The 20809-nt window shown below is 39.4% G+C and overlaps 1 protein-coding gene across 1 annotated transcript in view; it reads left to right on the forward strand.

The window, feature by feature from the left end:
- Positions 1-17538, forward strand: part of GPALPP1 (GPALPP motifs containing 1) — a 17896-nt gene extending 358 nt beyond the window's left edge. The window contains exons 2-8 of the mRNA XM_082485119.1: positions 5404-5548; positions 6558-6653; positions 10589-10697; positions 13893-14027; positions 14256-14420; positions 14829-14927; positions 17203-17538. Coding sequence (XP_082341245.1) covers positions 5404-5548; positions 6558-6653; positions 10589-10697; positions 13893-14027; positions 14256-14420; positions 14829-14927; positions 17203-17421 — 968 coding nt within the window. The 3' untranslated portion in view covers positions 17422-17538. The remainder of the gene's footprint in view (positions 1-5403; positions 5549-6557; positions 6654-10588; positions 10698-13892; positions 14028-14255; positions 14421-14828; positions 14928-17202) is intronic.
- Positions 17539-20809: the final 3271 nt, after the last annotated feature.

Below are 20809 nucleotides of genomic sequence, written 5' to 3' on the forward strand. Positions count from 1 at the left end.
GCCAGGCGGCGGGGGGTGAGCGCGGCCCGGCGGGAATCTTCTCTGGTGTGTTGGGGTGCGGGAAGGGGTGTGTGGTGGTGGAGGGGTCACCCGGCAGACAGCGTTTCACGGCCGGGACTGCGACGCCTCGGTGGAGCTATAACCTTCGCAGGTGGTTTTTATAGTGACTTTCTCAGGAATAAAAAAAAGAAAAAATTCTCATCTTAGAATCTACGGTTCTAAAACGGTCTAAAACTTGTTTTTAAAAAGGTACTGCATTGGTTTGGTTGTTATCTGCCTGCTCAAGTCCCATATGCACTTTTAGGCCTGTGTTCTTTAATAGCTCTGAGTGTGAAGTTAGTGGGCAGGAAAAAAAAAAAAAAAAAGGTGGCGGTGAGGTCTTTGCAGCAATACTCTCCTTTGTCAAACCAAAACACTCTATGAATATCGTTTTCCAGTCAGCTTTCCTCGGGATGCAGAACTGACCTGTAGTCGGTGAGGCTGTGGTGCTCACCTCACCTGCCAGGGCCTCCAATGTTGAGAAGGGGGATCTCTCTGAGACCAGCTGACTGCCAGGCTGGCTCTTCTGCAGTGGAGCTCAGTTTCCTCCACTTCAACTCTTACATGTTCTGTGTCAATAATAGCGGTTTGAGCATTAGTACTCCTTGTCTTTAATCCAGGTTCAGATCATTAGTATATATATTCGATTTCTGGCAGTGTTTCAGTAATCACTCGGTTATTCCAAACAAAGCAGCTCCGATGAAGGTGGTTTGCTGTGCTCGTCTGCTCATCTCGTTTCTTAATCCAGAAGAGGGAGCAATAGGAAGAGAGAGCAGAGCTGCTGCCTTAGCTGACACCATGGCAACATCAAACTCTGGGTCCGTAGCTTCGCTTTGTACTGAAGTCCTGACTTCACGCTTGTTTGAGCTAATGCAGCCTTTCCTCTTCATCTTTATATTGATGGCTTATTTGCTTTCTTTCCGTCAACATGCAAATACATGTTGCAAGTATCTATATTGTGTATAAATCCACTGAACAAAATAAGTTAAACTTATCATTAGGCCATGGTTTTGTGATACCAACTGTTTTGGCAGTATCTAGTCTAAGTTATTCAGCTGAGTTTGTCCACGTTTTGTCCCAGTGTACATCAGTTCTATAGTAGTACAGTTACACTGGCATATCTGCTTGGGGATTTCTGTGTGAAGTGGATGAAGGAATGTATTTGCCTTTAAAACAAAACGAAATAAAAAAAAAAAAACACAACACCAAACCCCAACTATTAGGGGATTGTTTATTTGTTTTTATAACTTTTATAAACTTTTGCTAACTTACAACAGCTTGGCACAACCATGTGTACCTGCTCAACACATGAGGCATACTGCTGCAGTGCAGAGGAGAAAGAGAGAGCAAGTACTTTGGTGTAACACACTTTGTTGTACAGAAGTACAGCTCCAGCTGGAGCCCTGCACCTGGAGGTTCTGAGTGGCAAAACTGGGGGAGGGGAGGGGACCGGGACGACTGCCACAAGCGTCTTCTGCTCTCTAGCGCTTGCTGGGTCTTGAGACAGAACGGGCCTAGAAATTGTTCTGTAACTATTTCTTTGTGTATTCTAGCTATTTTAAGAGCTACTTCACCTTTTCAAGCTGAACAGCTTTTCCAATATGCTTTCTTTCCTTGTGGTCTCACTGATATTTGAGCTGCTCTTTGCTTTTCTTTAAGACCACTTGCATTTTTATTCTACTTTCATAGTTTCCACCTCCCAACAGCAACAAAATAGGACTTTGAGCAGCCATTCTGAGAATTCTATCAAAAGTTTCATTCAGAACTATAATATAAGATTATAGGATAGACTATTTTAATTGCAAGGGATCTACAACAATCATCTAGTCCAACTGCCTGAGCAATTAAGGGTTGACCAAATGTTAAAGCATGCTGTTAAGGGCATTGTCCAAATGCCTCTTAAACACTGACAGGCCTGGAGCATCGACCACCTCTCAAGGAAGCCTGTTCCAGTGTTTGACCACCCTCTCAGTAAAGAAACACTTCCTCATGTCCAGTCAAAACCTCTGCTGGTGCAGCTTTGAATGATTCCCACACGTTCTGTCACTGGATCCCAGAGAGAAGAGTTCAGCACCTCCCTCTCCACTTCCCCTCCTGAGGAAGCTGCAGAGAGCGATGAGGTCGCCCCTCGGCCTCCTTTTCTCCAAACCAGACAGGCCCAAAGTCAGCTGCTCCTCACAGGACATTCCTTCCAGCCCTTTCACCAGCTTTGTTGGTCTCCTCTGGATGCATTCAAGGACCTACATATCCTTCTTAAATTGTGGGGCCCAGAGCTGCACGCAGTATTCAAGCTGAGGCCACACCAACGCTGAGTACAGCGGGATAATTGCCTCTTTTGATGGGCTGATTATGCTGTGTTTGATGCACCCCACAATGTGGTTTGCCCTCTTGGCTGCCAGATAAGCATTTGTCTTCTGTCTGCAGTATGACATTGCCATGCTAGGTGTAGTGAACAAAACAAATGTCTGTTGATCTATTCTTAAATTTGCATTTCTTTCATCTTTATATGGATAACATAGAATCACAGAATGGTTTGGGTTGGAAAGGGCCTTTGAAGATCATCTAGTTCCAATTCCTGACATAACAGCTCTGTTAAATGGTTATAACTTAGCATGCAAATTCTTGCCTTTTTTTTTTTTTTTTAATGAAGGAAAACCGAAGATGTAGTAATTGTAGCTTGTGTAATCACACTCGTGTTAACATGTGGTGTTTCACATTGTGAGACATGAGCAGAATGAAAAGCTAGGTTGTTCATTTCCTTGTGCACCCCTGCCTCAGAAGATAAGGGAGTAACTAAGGTAAAGTGCCTGTTGCTGCTCTGCCTATAGGTCAGCACAGGGGGAGCTGAAATGGACTTTGCCAGGAGATACCAATGTCCATTGGCGCCAGAGAACTGATGCCACTCAAACCTTGTGACCCTTAATCAGGACCAGGATGGGAGCAAACAGTAGTTGGACAGACTCAAAAGCTCATCCCTGGTAAATCCTTTGCCTTTCCTTCTTCAGCTTGTCACTGTCCAACCCATGGGACACACTCACCTCCCAATTCTTCATCTCATGATGATTCTTCAAAGCTGGCCAAAGTGTTCTCCTGCTGGAAGAATCATAATTCCTCTGGCCCATTCGTCCCTCCCTCTGTGCTGTCCTTGTAAGGGCAGGAGAGAAATGCTAGGAAATGGCTAAAAATAACCAGAGATGCAGAAGTGGGTTTTGCCTATTTTTAGCATTGAGGCCACATTTGTTAAGGTACAGATGCATTGATGTGATATGTCTGAGTTGATCTATCACCATTGCTGAAGGTGAAAGGCCCTACTCCTGTCCGTCCTTGAAAGGTTCCCAGGGGGGAACCCTGTCTGTCCTTGAGAGGTTCTTTCAGGGGACCGCTGGGTTTTGCAGTGTTATTTTTATGCCTCTTAAGTTCCCTCATCCAGTTTATTGCATAGCCCACGCAAACAGTTGTGCTGGCATGATGGGAGAGGAATTGGGATAGAAAGCACGTATGTTAGCCCTGATGCTGGACAATGTGTCAGTGAGACCAGTCTCCTTCCTTAAATAGTTTGGGTTTACATCTTCTTTCCATCTCATAAAGCTGCTCCCAATTTTTTTCTTCCTCTGCAATATCAGACTCATCAGAGTGCAGCTCAGTTTGCTCCTTTCACTCTAAGTCTTTTCTCTTACCTGTCCCCATTCAGACCAAATGAAGCTCTGCTTTCATGATATCAGGGCATCAGGTGGCTGGAGAAAGCTGTTGTGCGGGTTTTGTCTGTTTTTTAAGTGCTTTTTATCCAGTGGTGTTTCTCGTACCAAAATCGGAGGCTTCTTGATAGCAGTCTTTATTCCTATTTTATCATTCATTTGTTGGTTCCTTCTCACCTTGAACTTACTTTACCTTCATAGGCTGGGGCGTTGTGGTTTTTTTCCTTCTTATTGCTGAAATGGATTTCTATGTCCTAGTCAAAGTCTCTCCCATTAAAACAGAAAACAAAAAAAGTGGCAGATATGTCTGGATGCTTTGTAACTAGTAGACTGTCCTTGTTCGCTGTCTTGTACTAAAGACGAGTAAAAGCTTTATGAAGCTCACTCGAAGGACTCAATTTCTGCCTAGCCTTTGTCAGCTAACAATGGAACCATAATCTGTATCAGGTTTAATTTTGCACTATCAAAAAGTCGTAGTTTTTTAACTGGAGATGTAATATCCTGGTACCCTTCATTTATATGGTTTTATTGCACCTCATCTTTTCATCTAACCCTTGACTATTCATAAAGCTAACAATGTCTTTTGCCCATCAGAACATCTTTCTGTCCCGTCAGTCTTGGACTCAATGCTTGAAATATTAAAAGGAGGAATGGTGTCTGTATTTCAGGATGCAAAATCATCAGTAGGATCAAATCTCCATTATATCGCATGGCTATTCGTGCTGTGTGTGTAAAGTGGTGCTGGCCATGCATGCGCTGCCCTGGATCTTGGGACCATTGCTGGTCTTTGCTTACTCCAGATGGCTTTGTCTTGATTGAGCCTGTGGGGGTATCCATGTTAAGTGTCTCGTTTGAGGGGCATTTGCTGTTAGGATCAGTGGCTAAGCTACTTTTGGACACAGTTTACATGGTATTATATCCAAATAAGTGTATAAAGAACTGTGCCTGTTGGTGGGGACAGTGCCAGAAACAGCTCAGGCCTGTTAGCAGTGTTAGCATCTGAATTTTTTCCTTTGCTGGGATATTCCCCCCCTCTTCATTACTCCAGAAGGTGAAGGGTTGACTGGAGCATGAGAGCTCCATCCACTGCCCCAGCCTTCTGACAGCAATGATTCTTTGAAGTCTGAATGCCTAAATCATCCCTTTTTCAGCAGAATACTGACATCTGTGCCTGCTGTTCACGCTTAGCTGAACTGGGAATAGCCTTAATCGTTGAACCATTCCTAAAGCAAGCTGGCAATTAAATTCCATTAATCTATGGTCTCCCATTCTCTGTATGTTCAAATGATGTGATTCTTCATTAGTAGGCTTCAAATGCTGTGTAAAGGTGGAAGTTTCTTTTAAATATACCAGTTTATACCATATGTATTATAAATCAGTTGTTAGATAAGAGGGCTTTCTAGTCGTGTTCCAGAAGACACTTAAGTAGTAATGCGTTAATAATGTGCTAATTTAATTTGGGGCCGGGCGGGGGGGAGGAGTGTTCATTGAAATACAGTGCTGAAAAAAGTAACTTCAAGAAGTTTGTTTAGATATCTTCTCTAAATGCCAGACAGAGCAATAATTGAGTACACTTAATTCCAGGTACATATGTGTTTGGGGGATACCAAGATAGATCATACTCATTTGCAATGTTTAATAAGTATCCCACGTAACTCTGGACGTTCAGTTGCAGGACCAGCACTGCCTCCAGGCTACAAAAGCAGCTGTAGCTCAGAAACTTCTGACAGTGATGATGACTCGGAATCTCTTCCTCTATCCAGAGACGCAAACAGAGATTCTGAAGAGGAGACAGAAGGAGAACCAGCACCCAAGTAAGTATGTTCTTAGGTTATTTGTATATTTCTGTTTTATTGCAAATGAAATGTGTCTGCATAAATTATGACAAAGGGACAGTATTATATCAATAAAAAGGTAAACACTGTACCTGTGTAAAACTTGATGGCATGTTCTGCATGTTCATTGCAGTCAAGAATTTTCAGCTGACCTGTTTGACACCCTGTGGTGAAATTAAGTTATTTAGGGCAATTGGATCTCTGTACATACGTGTTTTTAGTTTTGCAAGTAAAGTAATAAAGTCCTTAATGTTTTACTTGTTTATACTAAGAACAGACACCGCTTGTCATGTATGTAAGTGTTTGGTCCTTGAGTTTTGCCCTGTTTCTGGTGTACTGCCTCTCATTGAGAGGTCATAAGAACCATTTATGGGCATGAATTTATGCATTCAATTAAGTCAGCTCTAATGAAAAAAATCTAATTGTTTAGTGAATAACAGGAGTCTGCACATACTCTCATTTTGTGGGGTTGATTACTCAATTGCTGCGTTAAGAACTTGTTTGTGTTTGTGCTAGGCCTTGTATAAGGGACTTGAAGAGCATTATGCCATCTTAATGAGCGTTAGAGTAATTATTGCTAACTTTTGCCTTATTCAACAGTTTTTCAGCTCAGTAGAATTGAACTGGGAAAAATACTAGTCAAAATGCAGACAGTATAAAAAAAATGCAGAAAGAAGTGTGCTGAATTTAAAATTACTTTCTGACTAGAAAATGGTATTTCAACATTTTACTACTCTTCTTTCTACAGCAAAAGCATTCTTAATGTTTTTTTTAAATGTCAGAGCGTTTTTGGAGTGAAGCTTATGCTCCCAATTTTTTAATTGCCTCAAATTATGTTGGATCCTTTTGCACTGTTTCCTTGGTAACAGCAGGATATTTAGTACATAAGACTGTCTGAAATAATTTTATGTATTTTTTCCCTTTTTAAAATGTAGATAATTGCTATGCATGTCAAGGTAATTATTAAGTGAAATCTTTGTATTTCCAGAAAGCCAAAAACAATTCAGGAAGATGATGATGATGATGGCTTTTTTGGGCCTGCTCTTCCTCCTGGATTTAAAAAACAGGATGATTCTCCAGAGAGGTAATTAAAATGGAATTAGATTCAGACTCTTTTCCTTAAAACACAATTATTTTAGATAAAATATTTTGTGGGGCTATTACAGAACACTTCAGTTGTGCACTTCAGATTCAGATGATTAGAATTGCTTCCTTCACATTCTGAGAACAGGAACAGCATTCCCTTGAAACAGAACACACAGCCCTCCTAGTCCTGGTTGGAAGGCTGGAGAGAAAAAGAAAAAATGTGAATTTTCTGAGTTATATTTTGAATGTCAAATTTCTTCTATTTCTTATGATAGGTCTCAGATCAGCACAGAAAAAAACAAATTACAGGTACAAGGACTCATAGTTCTGTAGTTTATTCTGGGCTGTGAAGGCATTAGGGCAGTTAGCTTTTGTGTGGTGCAGTACAATGCATGTTATTGGAACTGTCGTTTGGTAATGCACCAAGGATTATTGTTTAGGTGTCTCCAGGTAGAAAACTAAACTGAACAGTGTAGGTTTCTAGAAAGCAAATAAGCATTATTTATAGCCTCTATCAGGAAGCTTTCCATTTACATCAGTCTGTGCACTTCCTTCTATAATTTTAAATGATAATCCATAGTAAAATTGGTACTTCCAAGGGAACAATTATTGATGAAAGGTACGAGAGAGTCCCTTGATCACTATTACCTTCCTTATAGCTATAGGAAGCTGGTAGATAAAATAAATCAATACCTGCCTGTCAGGTATGAGTTTTCACTTCTAGGAAAGTGAATCAGTTTGTTGTCAAGCTGTGTATGTAGTATACCATCTCAAAGGAAATTTCAAAGTTTAATTTTTTTTTTAGTTTGGATAAATTTTTATCGTGCTTGGCAGCAGTTAGGAAAACAAAAAATTATGTAACTAAGGTTACTTGGAAGTATCCTCTTCATCTGTTTGGTTACACTTTACTGTAATTGACAAACTTTTGTAATTGTTGGTATCATGCTTAGGGGGCTCATTTGGTGCTTTGATGGCCCCAAGAGTAATTTCTTTTCTTTTTCTTACATTTCATATACATAATGTGTTATTTTAATTATAACATTTAGGAAGCCACTAAAAATAATGTGATCTCTAGTACAGTAAATAAATGCTTATAGTTTTTAATATCAGTGGAGGTAACTTTCTTGATTTTTGACATGAATATTCTCTGGTAAAATGTTATGTCAAAGTGTACAAAAGAAGAGAGGAAGAAGAGGCAACTTGTAGTTTGAAGGTTAGAGAGATGAGCAGTAATACAGGTGGTCACCCGTCATAGAATCTTAGTCTTTTGTATGTTCACCCAACTTTTATTTCTACTTAGCAGTTTATTTCCAAAATGGTGGATAACTTGCATTTACATTCAGAGGGCAGGAGTCTGCTCTGTCTCTCTGAGTATGAGAGATTAAAGCAGTAACAGGCACTTGCCAAGTTGTTGGGTTTTTTTCGTTCTAGCTCACCATACAACTGCTCCTAGCACACTCTGAAAAAGCAGATTGAGCAGAACTGGTTTGCACCCAGCCCGATTCCCTGAATAGGTGGGAAAGGTGTGATGTGTGGGACGAGCCTTGTCTGTCTTCCACCCCCGTACACCTGGCAGTCTAGTTGTGCTGACACACTGAGGGGTGTAAGCTGCACAGGGTGTAGACACAATGCTGTTAACTGTCTCCCTGCTGCATTGCCCTTAGCATTGAGCAGATTGCCAGCTGACAATCTAGCCATGAATAATTGAAACAAATGCAGGCTGTTTGTTTCGATGTATGGGCATACTGTTTATTAGCTCTGTGTGACATATTCGTTATTTTAGAAAAGCTTTTGTTCTGTTGCATATTTTCCAGACTTGTCAAAACAACATATTCATGATTAGGAGCAGCTCATGTGGCAATTTGCAGCTTGCTAAAAATTGTTTGAATCATTCCAGCATAATATATGTATATGAACAGATTTCCTTCAACTTTGGAAAAGATATTACTGTTTATCAATGTTAGACAGAAGTGCAGCACTCATAAATATTCCCAAAGTATTCACACATCAAGGTAAAGAGAGAAGGTTTTTCTTAAAAAAAAAACAAAACAAAACAAACGTTATACATCAGAAGAATGCTGAAACGCCCATTTTGAAACATGCATTAGCAAGGACTCCAAGTCCAACAACAGGAAAGCGTTCTTTGCCATATATGGAATCCAGTATTCCTTAAACAAAAGCTTAATTCATGATAAGTTTGGGGTGCTTTTTGAGTGCATATAGATAAATACTGCAGTTGCCAACAGTAGCAAAATGTGTTTAACAGAGTTTTGTTTAGATTCACTTCACCTCTTCAGAGAGCCTTTGGACATCCAGGAAACTGTCAAGAATCACATTGACTGTGTGGTACTGAGGAAAGACCTGAGCAACAGGGTTATTCATGTAGGGGAACAAAAAAAAGCATAGAAATGGAAAGCGTGGGAGGGATAAATATGGGAATCATTTTTCTATTCCTTGGAAGATCATTTGAGCTGTGGCAGAAGCAAGGCAGAGTGTTTGAGATCTGCTCTTTTTCACAGGTTGCACGGATACAGCCCACAACATAGATGTTTTTATATATTTTAGTAGAAAGCTTTTTTTTATAGCTTGGTTTAACTGTCTCTCCATGCAAAATAAAGGTACTTGCATACTAAAATAAAATATTATTTTGGCCGTATCTGTATAGGTTTAAATTCAATCTCTTTAAATTACATTGGGAATTTAAAATATGGTCTTAACAAGAAAGCAGGCAAAATGGAACAGAGGAAAATAAAAGCTGTTTCTTTTTTGCAGCAGCTAGGTGGGAGTGGAACTTCAAATTTAACCCAGATCTCTTGCCTGGGTTTGAAACCTCACCAATGCCCTTGTCCTGGCATGAGCTCACATTTATTGTTTGTGTCTGTCAGTCTGTGGTTGGCTTTCTGGCAGGACTTTCTGCTTTTTATTCCCTTCTTCAAATCCTGACAATAATATTACTACAGCAGGGCTGTACTGATTAGATTATGCAGGATTTAGTAGACGACCATAATTAGCATAATTCAATTCATGTTGTGTTACGTTTAATCGCCCTACAGCTCAGAAACTGAAGATTGTAATAAACAAAGTATCTGTTGATACATTGTGAGGATACTGTCACTTGGATATTTCTTCAGTTAATAATTGTTTGGTTGTTAATTAGGTTTTATTAGTTTTAAAGAATATAATGGTGGATTATTAAGAGGGACTTATATACAAAAGTCTTTTCAGTACTGAAAGCACAGTTTGTAGTATGCTTTGAGCTGTTTTCACCACTGAAAAGAGATTCTCGCCTTTCTGTGTTCCTGGAGACAATTGAATTATACTGCTTGCAGAGCTGCTGTGTAAAAACAAATCAGTGAAGTTACCTGGGATCACAAAATTTTTATTCTCTCATTCCCACTCCAAGGGAAAAAAAAAATCAGAGTAGTTTACTGATTCTGTTTACTGAAGGACAGTGAAACTTTGGCGCCAGGCAAGAACGAATAAAATTGTCTTTGCTGCTAGAGAAAGAGTAGCGTATATTTGACCTCCAGCCCTTTGTTGCTCATGAATCTGGTGAAGGAAGCTAGGGAAGAAAAAAGTGTATTTCCTTGACTGCATGCTGCAGCTTTCGTGGTTTTCTTGCATCCCAGCTCTCTGCAAAGGTCCTCCTGGAAAATGGAGAAACGCTTCTTTTTCAGTTATTTCAATGGTATGCGCGTAGGGGGCACACTCAGTATGGGAGGAGAGAGAATCACACTTCTCATCAGCATTTGATTTTTATTTTTATGTTAATCTATTACATTTTTTTCCTGCAGCAACTGGTGGAAGGCTGTCATTTAATGTACAGTCTATGTTGGTTATGTTACTTCCTTTTTTTTTCCCCCCCTGTAACTGAAAACCAGGATTTTCTTCTTTTTTTTTTTTTTTTTTTTTTTTTTTCCCCCCCCCCTCAAGGCCCATTATAGGTCCTGCATTACCACCTGGATTTAGGAAACCTTCACAGGACACCGGGAATAGCAGATGTTCCATAGGACCGTCTGTTTCATCAGAATTCCATACCCAGGTTTGTGAAAGCAGAAGCCTTTTGTTTTAGTACAAGCTATCTGAAACGCTTAAACAAGTAGGAGCCTGAAAAAGTCTAGACATACTTTTTAGCATGACAGTTTAATTTTAGACCAGAAAGTGTCTGGCATGTTTTTGCCTGAGTCAAATACTGAAGCATAAGTAATCCTTAAAAAAGCAAGAGGCTGGTCCGATTTGTTGTGATATTGCTGTTAGACAGATGATGCAGTCACTGAACACAAGATCTAGGCATCCCAAACTGCAGTCACAGTAATTCTTCTTAATGTTTTTTGATTCTTTCTTTTGGTGTGACGTCCTTCACAAGTGAGTATCTTGGCAAAGTTCACATTTTTCAAGACATTAAAGAAGTAATGCAACCTGTTAGAATGAAAATATTTGCCTATAATTCAAGCTTTTACTCCTTTGCTGATGAGGGAGCAAATGATTGAGGGTTTCACGTATCTTTACCTCATTAAAAATATTCATGATGCGTTAAATAAGTTTATCCAAAAGAATGCAATCAAGAATGATGCTACAGTGTCACTAATTATTTTTATCAATAGCAAGATGGTACCTGTAACTGAGAGTAAGGCAAAGCAGGACAGTGACACTGACACAATTTTTTGGTCAAAAAAGACTGTTCTCGTCAGGTTAGGTAAAAACTCGGTAGAAGTCCTATAGTCTAATCCCTAGCCACAAAATAATGCATGTACTGCTAAAGAACATTCAGGAGTAAGACGTGTGACAAAATATAAGGAGAAGTATGGGGAAGATTCTGCTCCCTAAATGTGGGCCTCTAGTACCATTCTGAGGGATCTGAATTGTTTGCGGGAGACTGGCAGACAGGGAGTAGCACCTCAGAGAAGCTTTCATCCTTCTTGAGCGGCACCTCTTAAGCCAGGCAGGGCACCTTGAGACATCAAAAATAGTGCTGATTATCAGTGTTTAGGCAACTGATTCTCTGTCATGCTATGATAAACTAAAAATTAACTCCTTGTGAGAATTAACTTTGGTTTCCACAGTTATTCTGGTTGTTTCTAAAATACTTACATTTTTAACTCCCAGACACTATGGGACATACTAGGAAGGAATGAGGCAAAGGCTGCTCTGGAACTTCACTTTTTTGATTAGTAGTCGCGAAGTATATCATTCCCCAGCCTCCTACAGTGAGTGTTGTCATAATCCTTCATGGAGAATGATTGTCTGACATTTTTAAGATACTCATCGTCTCATAACTCCAAATAACGATTAAGCAATTTATCATAATGACAAATCTCTTGAGACAGGGATGTCAAAACTGGTCTCCTTATATATTTTACAAACAAAAAAGTCTCTTTTCTCCTAAATAGATCTTCTAGCATCAGCTTTGTTACAGCTGTTACAGAACTTAGCGCTTTTTTTCTCTTCCTAATAATACTCTTTTTTTACCTTTGAATATGATGAATATTTTTTTTGTTTATTTTGTTTCTGTATTTAATAATTTTGTATTCTAATACATTTTTAGAGGCAGCTTATTCCATGCTGACTCTTCACTTTATATTGATTTCCCCTTCAAACTTGAAGGCAGTATTTTTTAATGTTTGTTTAATTTCATCTTGTTTGAGACAGGTGGTAATGGAGTGAATTGAACTTAAGACTAATAAGAATGGAAATGAGACACGTTTCTTCAATTTAAACTCGGTGTGGAATTTGTCTTTCATCCTCAACTACTTTACGATACAATTTACTATGAAAGTCTTATGTCTTTGCATTTTTTGTTTGTTTGGACACAGAGCGAGGGAAGTGTTTTACTACCTTGGTTTCTCAAGATGGTTATTCCTCTTCCCCACCAGATCCTTCTTTAAAAAAAGAGAGAGACAGAATGTAGTCACCCCGTTCTCTAAAAGTTGAAGCAATACCACAGTGGTAGATAATTAGTGAAAGCTTGACTGTATAAATGTTTTTGAGAAAAATGACAAGAGAAATTGGTGTTACACACTCACAGTCTTAGTGTTTATAGAAGACTAGCTATTTCTCACCCTCCTCAGTCTTTCAGATCCATTTCATGCAACTGGTCCTACAGATATTAAATTTGCCGAGCCTTTTCTTGCGCCTTGTGATCCACAGCCATACGTAGCTGTGGTTTTTGCTACCTGAAGCTTGCCTTCCCCACTGTTCGTACCTTTGCTGACTCCTATGGGCAGATGGGACCAACTGGCTTGGCTAGCTTGGAGTAGCGTCATTAAAGCACTCCAGTTTCTGTAGCAAATGGCACACGTAGGAGTAAAGTGGCGTATTTCACACCCGCCACCTTCCTTAGCCCAAATCCCTCTACAGCAATGGGATGCCAGCTATGAGCAGCTTGAAGTATTAGGCTTGAACTCAGTGTAGCAAGATATCTTTCCAGCTCTCCTCCTTTTTACACTCATCCTCCATTCTCCATGCTCCCATTAGATGACTCCTCTAGTGAGGTTCTGTACTCTGTTCGTGTATTCTCCACTGGGTCACCTCTGCCTTAGGCACCTTATTTTACATAGAAGGCTCCTGATACTGTTTTTCCACTGCTTAGCGCTCTTGAGACCTTATCTTCTTTGATGGTGTCATAGCTTACTCCTAAGATGTCCGCTTGGTAACCAAAGTTTGGCGTGACAAAACCAAGCCATTCCTAACTTCTTCATCCTTCATTTGGCGCTGCTTTGCCACTCCCTTATATTCTCAAGTAATGCTCTGTGCTTCCTGAGTATGCAGCCTTGTCATCATCCTACTCCCATTGCTTTATCACCCACATCCAGGCTGTACCTAAATCTTTCCGCTTTCGTAGATATTGGGCACCTTAGTTTTGCTTCCCTTACATAGTAATGGTAAAGCCCAAAGTAACAAAGACGTATGCTCGTGCGGTTCAGATTTACCCAGGGCCACAGAGGTTACGTGACTGCATGCAGTAGCAGGGCTTTGTGTGTTGCCGCTGTGTTTACCAGTGGTTTTGCATCAGACAAGAGATGGTGCTTCTGGAAACATGGAGACTAAGTATCCGTGTTAAAAGTGTGAGAACAGGTCTGATCTGGAGTTTTAATCTAGGTTTTTGTTGTCTGACTGGCAGATGCATTGCGTTAGGTTTATATGCTCTTCTAGACAAAATTGTTCTAATCCTATGAAGCTACAGAGTTTCTTGATGGTCTTAACACTATGGTTGAGAGAAATGTTTTATTTTTGGAAGGTAACGGATAGTAGTGACGAAGAAGATAATCTTATAGGCCCAATGCCTGCAAAAGGACCAGTGGAGTCTGATGTGACTAAAGAATTTGAACGCAGAGCTCAGAGAATGAAGGAAAAACTTACTTCAGCTGACAGCGTAAGTTGAATTTCTTAATTTCTAGTATTTTGTTGCTAGACTGTTTGTGTGTTTTTCTTTGCTTGTATCCATGTGAACCCTGTTGCACTTCTGGTCGGGATGCTAAGTATTTGCAGTTGTTGAGACAAAGAAAAATCGATGATTTCTGCTGGAAGCTAAGAGATTCAGACAGCAACTTCTGATTATGCTTATTTTTACTGTCCCTCCCCCCATATTTCTTTTGTAAAGGATGAACCCAAGCAAGTTACCAGGGAATCGTGGATGACAGAGCTTCCACCTGAATTGAAAAGCTTTGGATTTGGCCCAAGAACATTCAAGAGAAGAGCTGATGACAAATCAGGCGATAGATCTATTTGGACAGATACTCCAGCTGACAGAGAGAGAAAAGCCAAGGTGAGCATTTATTCATTCATGTACACCTGCAGGCAGTATGTATGTTGTTGATATTCTGTGAAAACAAAGTAAAGATACCCTGAGCTGCTCAATGAAGGGGTTTTTTTCCAGATTTTTCTTTGTTATCAAAACATATTCATTCGGGCTTAAAGGTAAAGGCAAGGAAGTAATATTGATATTCATTTATTCCTTCTCCATTCTGCAGTAGTCAGATACTCTGTATCAGCTCACTGAATTTCCAATTACAGTGTGTCCAGTTTCTTGTTCTATCAAGCTGAGCAAAAAATATCAGGTGGCCTTTACCGTGGCCTCTACTCTTCAGATTTAATTAAAGTAAATATAGATTTCGTTGCTTTTTACTTCAGACATTCTGATTACTATAGCGTGTTATTTGCTTCTACTCATCAGGAAAGAGAAGAGGCAAAAAAGTCAACCAGTAAGGATAATGAAGAAATTGTATTATCTGGGAGAGACAAGAGACTGGTTGAGCAGGTGACTTCATACAATGTAAGTGTAATAGCAAAATACTTCCTCCCCCTGCATTTTCTTTAGTTCTTCACTCTTCTGGTTCTCATTTCTAGCGCTGCTGGTTTCCATGGTGATGCCACTACAGTCTTCCCTTTCAGTGCCCAAACCTACTGCTGTTTAAGTCATTAGAACGTTTACTACTGACTTCAACAAGAGCAGGATCGGGGTCCTCAAGCTGCTTCTGAAAACAATGTAACAGAATTGGGGTTTCGGTATATTGTCTCAATCTTAGGTGGTGTTTTCCTTAAACCATCTTCCTATCAGGACATGGTTGCTGGGAGTAGACAACCTTAACTTAAATGTTAGCTTGCTTCACTGAATTACCAACGTCCCAAGAATAAAACAGTAGTAAAGGTTTAACTTTTAGGACAAAATACGCGTTAACACAAAAGAGGCTTGATGGGCTAAGTAGATCAGTGCATTAATTACACTATGTAATTAATTGATTACATTAACTGCTCATTACAACAGCATTATTACATGAGGTTTTTCTCAATCTCTGCAGAAGCAGATAATTTTCACAGACAGATGTTGATTACTAGAAATCCGAACGTCATGTCAAATTCCATCTCACTTTTCTGTCTGCCATCCCTGTCCGCCAGAGTATATGGACTGTTGCTGGCTTTACAGCTGTTTGTTCCAGTTCTTCCTTGATTTATGGCCTGAAGTCTTATGGAAGGCAGTCTGGTCTCTTGATAGTATAATTAACTTGAGAATCACAGCCTTGGCTTATGTTACATGATTGAAGTTTATCTGGCACTTTTAATAATTTATTTGTAGTTCATTAAATCACATGTGCCTTTTAGAGGTTTGCAAATCCAGAGCTATTAGCGTACTGTATTAAATTTCTTCTGTATTGTGTGTTTCTACTGTCATTATGAATATAGTAGAATAATTTTCATGTAAAACTACGGGTTTTGCTCTGTGCCATTGCCAGAATAAAACACATATAGGCCTTTACTGTTTCTAAGGTTAATGGAGTTGTCTCAAAAAAACCTGAAGAAGGCATCTTACGAACAATGTTTCTTGTGTTGTTTTCTTGTGTTTGGTTGTTTGTTTGTTTTTTTTTAAATCACTCTTTTCTGATTTTCAGGTGGTTGATTTGGTTTTTATTCTTTTAAAGTTTTTTCCTCTCTTCTTTCCTATTTCTTTCTCCACTGACCTTTATCAAGGATACTTTCATAGAACAGGAGCTTTAATTCTTAAAATAGTTTCTTAAGAGTTAATTCTTTCAGTGCTGATGCCATATACGTGCTCTGGTGCAATTCTGTCAACCCTAGCACAGTTACACCATGAATGAGTATTGTCCATTTTCTGTTTTCCATAAGAATCATTTCTCATGTCATGTATGAATTATTACTTGTATGTGTGATGAAGCAAGTGTGTGCACAGAGAGTGAAGGAAAATGAACCTTCAGAAGAAAGATCTCATGTTCCTAAGCATGAGAAAACAGAGCTTCTCATCTTTTCCCCTTTCTGATGAGAGAATTGGTTTGGACTGGTCTTTTGGCTGGTTTGTAATGATTTGAGAGTCTGAGAAATCAACTACTTAGGGATACACAAATACACTTTACCGGAGTAAAGGATGGCCCACGTAGTCTTGTGAGAACTAATGCTGCTCACGTGTGAAATCAGCAAAAGTTTTATGTTGTATTTGGGCTGGATCATGCTCTTTAATAAACACAACTAAAGTCCTTGACTTGGCAGAACATGTGCTCTAGCTCAAACCTGTGACTTTGTCCTGTGGGCTTACAACAGATGATTCAAATACTGAAAAGTTAAGAGCACACATTAATAACCCAATAGTGCATGAGAGTGAGATCAAAAGGGTACCTAGCTTGTCCCTGCCCCTAGCAGTGACCAAAACCAGATGCTATGGGGAGATGTGTAAGAAACTGGGCCTGTACTTTGAGATATTTCTCTTGACTTGTTGTCTTCAGTTGTCTCTGCTAATAATGGCAGAGTAACTTTTATATTGCTTTTGCATTATTTTTATAATTTATCTCCACTATCTGCGGAGATTTAACGCCATTATTCATCAGTGAATTATTAGTATTTTTTTCAGTGTAGACAAGATTATACACGCTTTCTGTTCTGTGTATGCTAAATTTATCGTTCTGTTTTCCAGTTATTAAGCTGTCTTCTTTGTCTGGAATTTTTAGCTTTCCCAGTTCCAGTCTTTCCATTTGGATTTTCTGTACGTTGTTGATATTTTGTAATACTTTATTTCCTCTTCCTTCTTCCCGTTTTGCCAGGAGTCAAAGAGGTCAGAATCTCTCATGGAAATACATCAGAAAAAGCTAAAGAGCAAAGCTTCTGAAGAAAAGAACAAACCTCAAGAAAGAAGGCCATTTGACCGAGACCAGGATCTCAAAGTCAATCGATTTGACGAAGCACAAAAGAAAGCTCTCATAAGAAAATCCAGAGATCTGAATACTAAATTTGAGCACAGTAAAGGCAATATGTTTTTATAGCATAAAAGCGTGAAGCTTTTTTGAAGTAAAGTCAATTAAACTTTGAATACTTAATTTTTTAAGTATTTTTCTGTAAATATTTGTATGCAAAATAAATAGCCTGATGTTTTAACTATTTTTCCTTGTCTGTAAATACTCTGTTAGGGAGGAGCATCTGTACTAAAACTAAACTGCTAAAGGAAAGTCCTGGTATAAAAAAAAGATAATGTAAATTTGCTACTTTAAAACATTTATATATATATATATAGTTAGCATGAAAATAATTAATTAAAATAGGTATTATTTTAAGAAGCTCTATATTTGAATTTGCAATGGAGTTGGCAGTTTTCCCCTGTCTCCTGCCACGCTTAAGATATTTTTGCTGAGCCTGACCTGAAGGCCATGGAAAAATCCCCTTTAGACTCGTGGGCAGGACATTGCGTGACTGGAGTTCCTGCTGGGGACTATAAACTCAAACGGCAGCTGTTATGTCCACCCAGTGCTTTTATTTCTGTGATTCTGTGTCTGTACATAAATACAGGTTTATATGTATGCAGTATAATTTCTGCACTATGGCAGGAAGAGCTAGTGGCATAGTAGTAATAAAACCTCAAGATTTGCAGATTTAATTATAAAATGGTAGAATACAAGAAGAGAAAATCTAATTTGAGTTTCAATTTGTAGAGCTTGTCATTAGAAAATCCATCTTTTTTAAGCAAATACAATGCAAAAATCAAACCAAAATAGAGTTTATTTTGTCCGTTAATTTGCAGAGCAGAACAGCTCTTTGGTATCAAAAAGGAAATAAATCTGACATTTTTAAAAAAAAAAAATCTATATCCATGCTTAGAGTTCTTTAGCTTTTCTGCCTGTGTGTGGAGCAGCTGAAAGGAGGGTTGTGTTACTTATTTAAAATTAGACTTGTACTTTCATCCTTTTTCTCTCGAGTAATGTTTGGGATCCTTTTTGAGGAGTTACTGACAGTATCTATATATGAAAATAATTTTACATATGAGACGCTGGCAACTTGTTTGGAAGTGTGACACATTTTTGCATATTAAATACCACGGGGTATGCTGTAATTTGGAAAAAGGCTACTGTGACAGACAGTGACCCAACAAGCCCCAGAAATAAATGGCTAAAAACTTGGTATTTATTTTATTGCACATGTGAGTGAGCCCAAGGCACAGCCTCCACATGCTGAGAAGTCTTGGAGAATTTTCAGTGTTTCAAATAAATGCTTGCGTACAATATATTTAGGTACTGCTTTTTTTTTTATAGACAATTTATTTTGCCTGAAAAATCTGCCACCTTTGGGAGGGAGAGGGACTGGTTTTATATTGTGTATTGGTTTTATATTGTGTATTTGTCTTTAATCGGTATTGAGTTTCTGAGCCTTCTCCTCTTGAGGCAAGAGGAGGGGTTAAACAAGGGGCTGTTTATTTTTCCTCCCATAAAGCAGACTTCTCTTAGTGCCTCGTGCTTTTTTGTAGCATAGCAAACAGTGTCTCGCCAGGTTTCTACCTTCTGAGTTGTCCCCTTCCCCTCTTCGGGGAGCTCCTCTGCAGCTAGGGGTTAAATAACATCTCTCTAGCAATTCAGCAAATGTAGATTTATTAATTGGAAAGGCAGGAATGGTTGGTTGGTTGGGTTAAGGCAACTAAAGCAATGGCAGGGTGAGCATCGTGTGACTAGCTAAATCTTCATGGCTGACAAAAAATGAGCCTCATGTCCGCTTTTGGACACCCTACTGCCTGGATAAATCCATTTATTATCGGGTGTTGCCTTATGTGCTGAGCACATCATGCAGTCCTCGCTCGTTCAGACAAGTCCGTAGCAGGGACGAGGGCTGCTTGTATTGAGATTTTGTTGTTGTTACGTGCTTCGTTTTCATTTTTGTTCTTTGGTCCTTCCTCCTCCAAACCGAGGACTGGTCACCAGATGTCACAGGTGGCCAGATCTTGCCATCCTGCTCTTTGCTTGCTGCCCTGCCTGGCCCCATTGCTGCGGGGTGCTGCTCACGAGGAGAGCTCTCGTAACGGGGAGGGGAGGGCAGGCAGCCCCTTCGTGGTCGTGCGGCGGTACGGTACACCCCCGCTATGTGGGACGTGCGGTTCTAATTAGTGAAGCCTTGATGTGAGGTGGGAACGTGTTTTCCCTCATCTGCTTAATCGTGGGGGTTTTTTTCAGCTCTGAGGCAGCCTCTCAAAGACTCGATGAAATCTGTGTTACGAACTTGAGATAGAGGGGAAAGTGGAATTGTCGAGAGTTCAAATTAAGCTTTTCATTACTTTGTGTAAATTGAGTGAACTTTTGAATCGCGTTAATACACAAACTAATCTCCTGTTACCATACCAAACCGTTCCCTCAAACAGTCATTAGAACAAGCAGCAGCTCAGTAAATTACAAGCTCTGTGAGCTTTTGTGGGAAAAGATGAGCTGCCCTCTACAATTTGGATGAGCCGCGAAGCATTTCTGCAGAAATGTTAGTGGGTGATTTTTCAGAATCTCATTTGAAAAACCAGAATTTATTTCGGAGAAAATCCTCACCGTAATTACTATGTAACGTTTCTGGTAACTGGCTCCTGACACAGATTTAATGGATTCTATTGCTGTTCTGCGCTGCCAGCCTGCGTCGCGGCATAGCGACTGCAGGCACATCAGGAAACTCTGTTTTGTTAAAAAAAAAAAAAAAAAAAAAGTCGTCAGAGGTTTTCCTGGATGTGAAAAACCTATCAGCCTAGATTTGAAAGCGCTTGTCTTTGTTTTGTGCTGGCATAGATATAGTTTATTAATACTGATGCTAAAAATTTCTGCTCCAGAGCAGGGTCCTCTTCTTCTGAAACGTCAAGTAAGCATGGAAGGTAATTCATAGTGAAGCCAGTAGAAAGAAGGCTTTTGTGGTAGGCAAATGATAAATTGGGTGTTTAAGAGGAATTTTAAGGACTATTATATGTTAATAACAAAAACAAACAAAAAAAAAAAACCCAAACACCAAAATAACCCCTGTTGAGTCTGCTGTATTACCGAGGAACAATTAAAGGCAATATAACTTTCTGATTTCTTTGCATCCATATTCAGGACAAAATATTGAGTTACTACCATGTTTGATCCAGACAAATTTTGTTAGAATATGGTATAGCAATACTGTCACCTGATAAAAATCTCTGTCCTTGAGATAAAATTCTGCTCTTCTGATTTAAACACCTATTTATGGAGAGTTATGTTTTTGCTTCTGCTGTTTGCAGTCAGTGGATGCACTGTGCGTGTTGGCTTTTTCTGGATGAAGTGTGTTTCCCAAATAATAAACAGCAATAGAAATGCATTTTATTTAGGGCTCTGATGGTGTCATGTTGATAGCACAAAAATGGCATCGTTGAAATAGCTTTCTTCTCAAAAGAAACATTGA

This window comes from Vanellus vanellus (genome assembly GCF_965231255.1).
Source record: "Vanellus vanellus genome assembly, chromosome: 1".
Lineage (NCBI taxonomy): Eukaryota > Metazoa > Chordata > Aves > Charadriiformes > Charadriidae > Vanellus > Vanellus vanellus.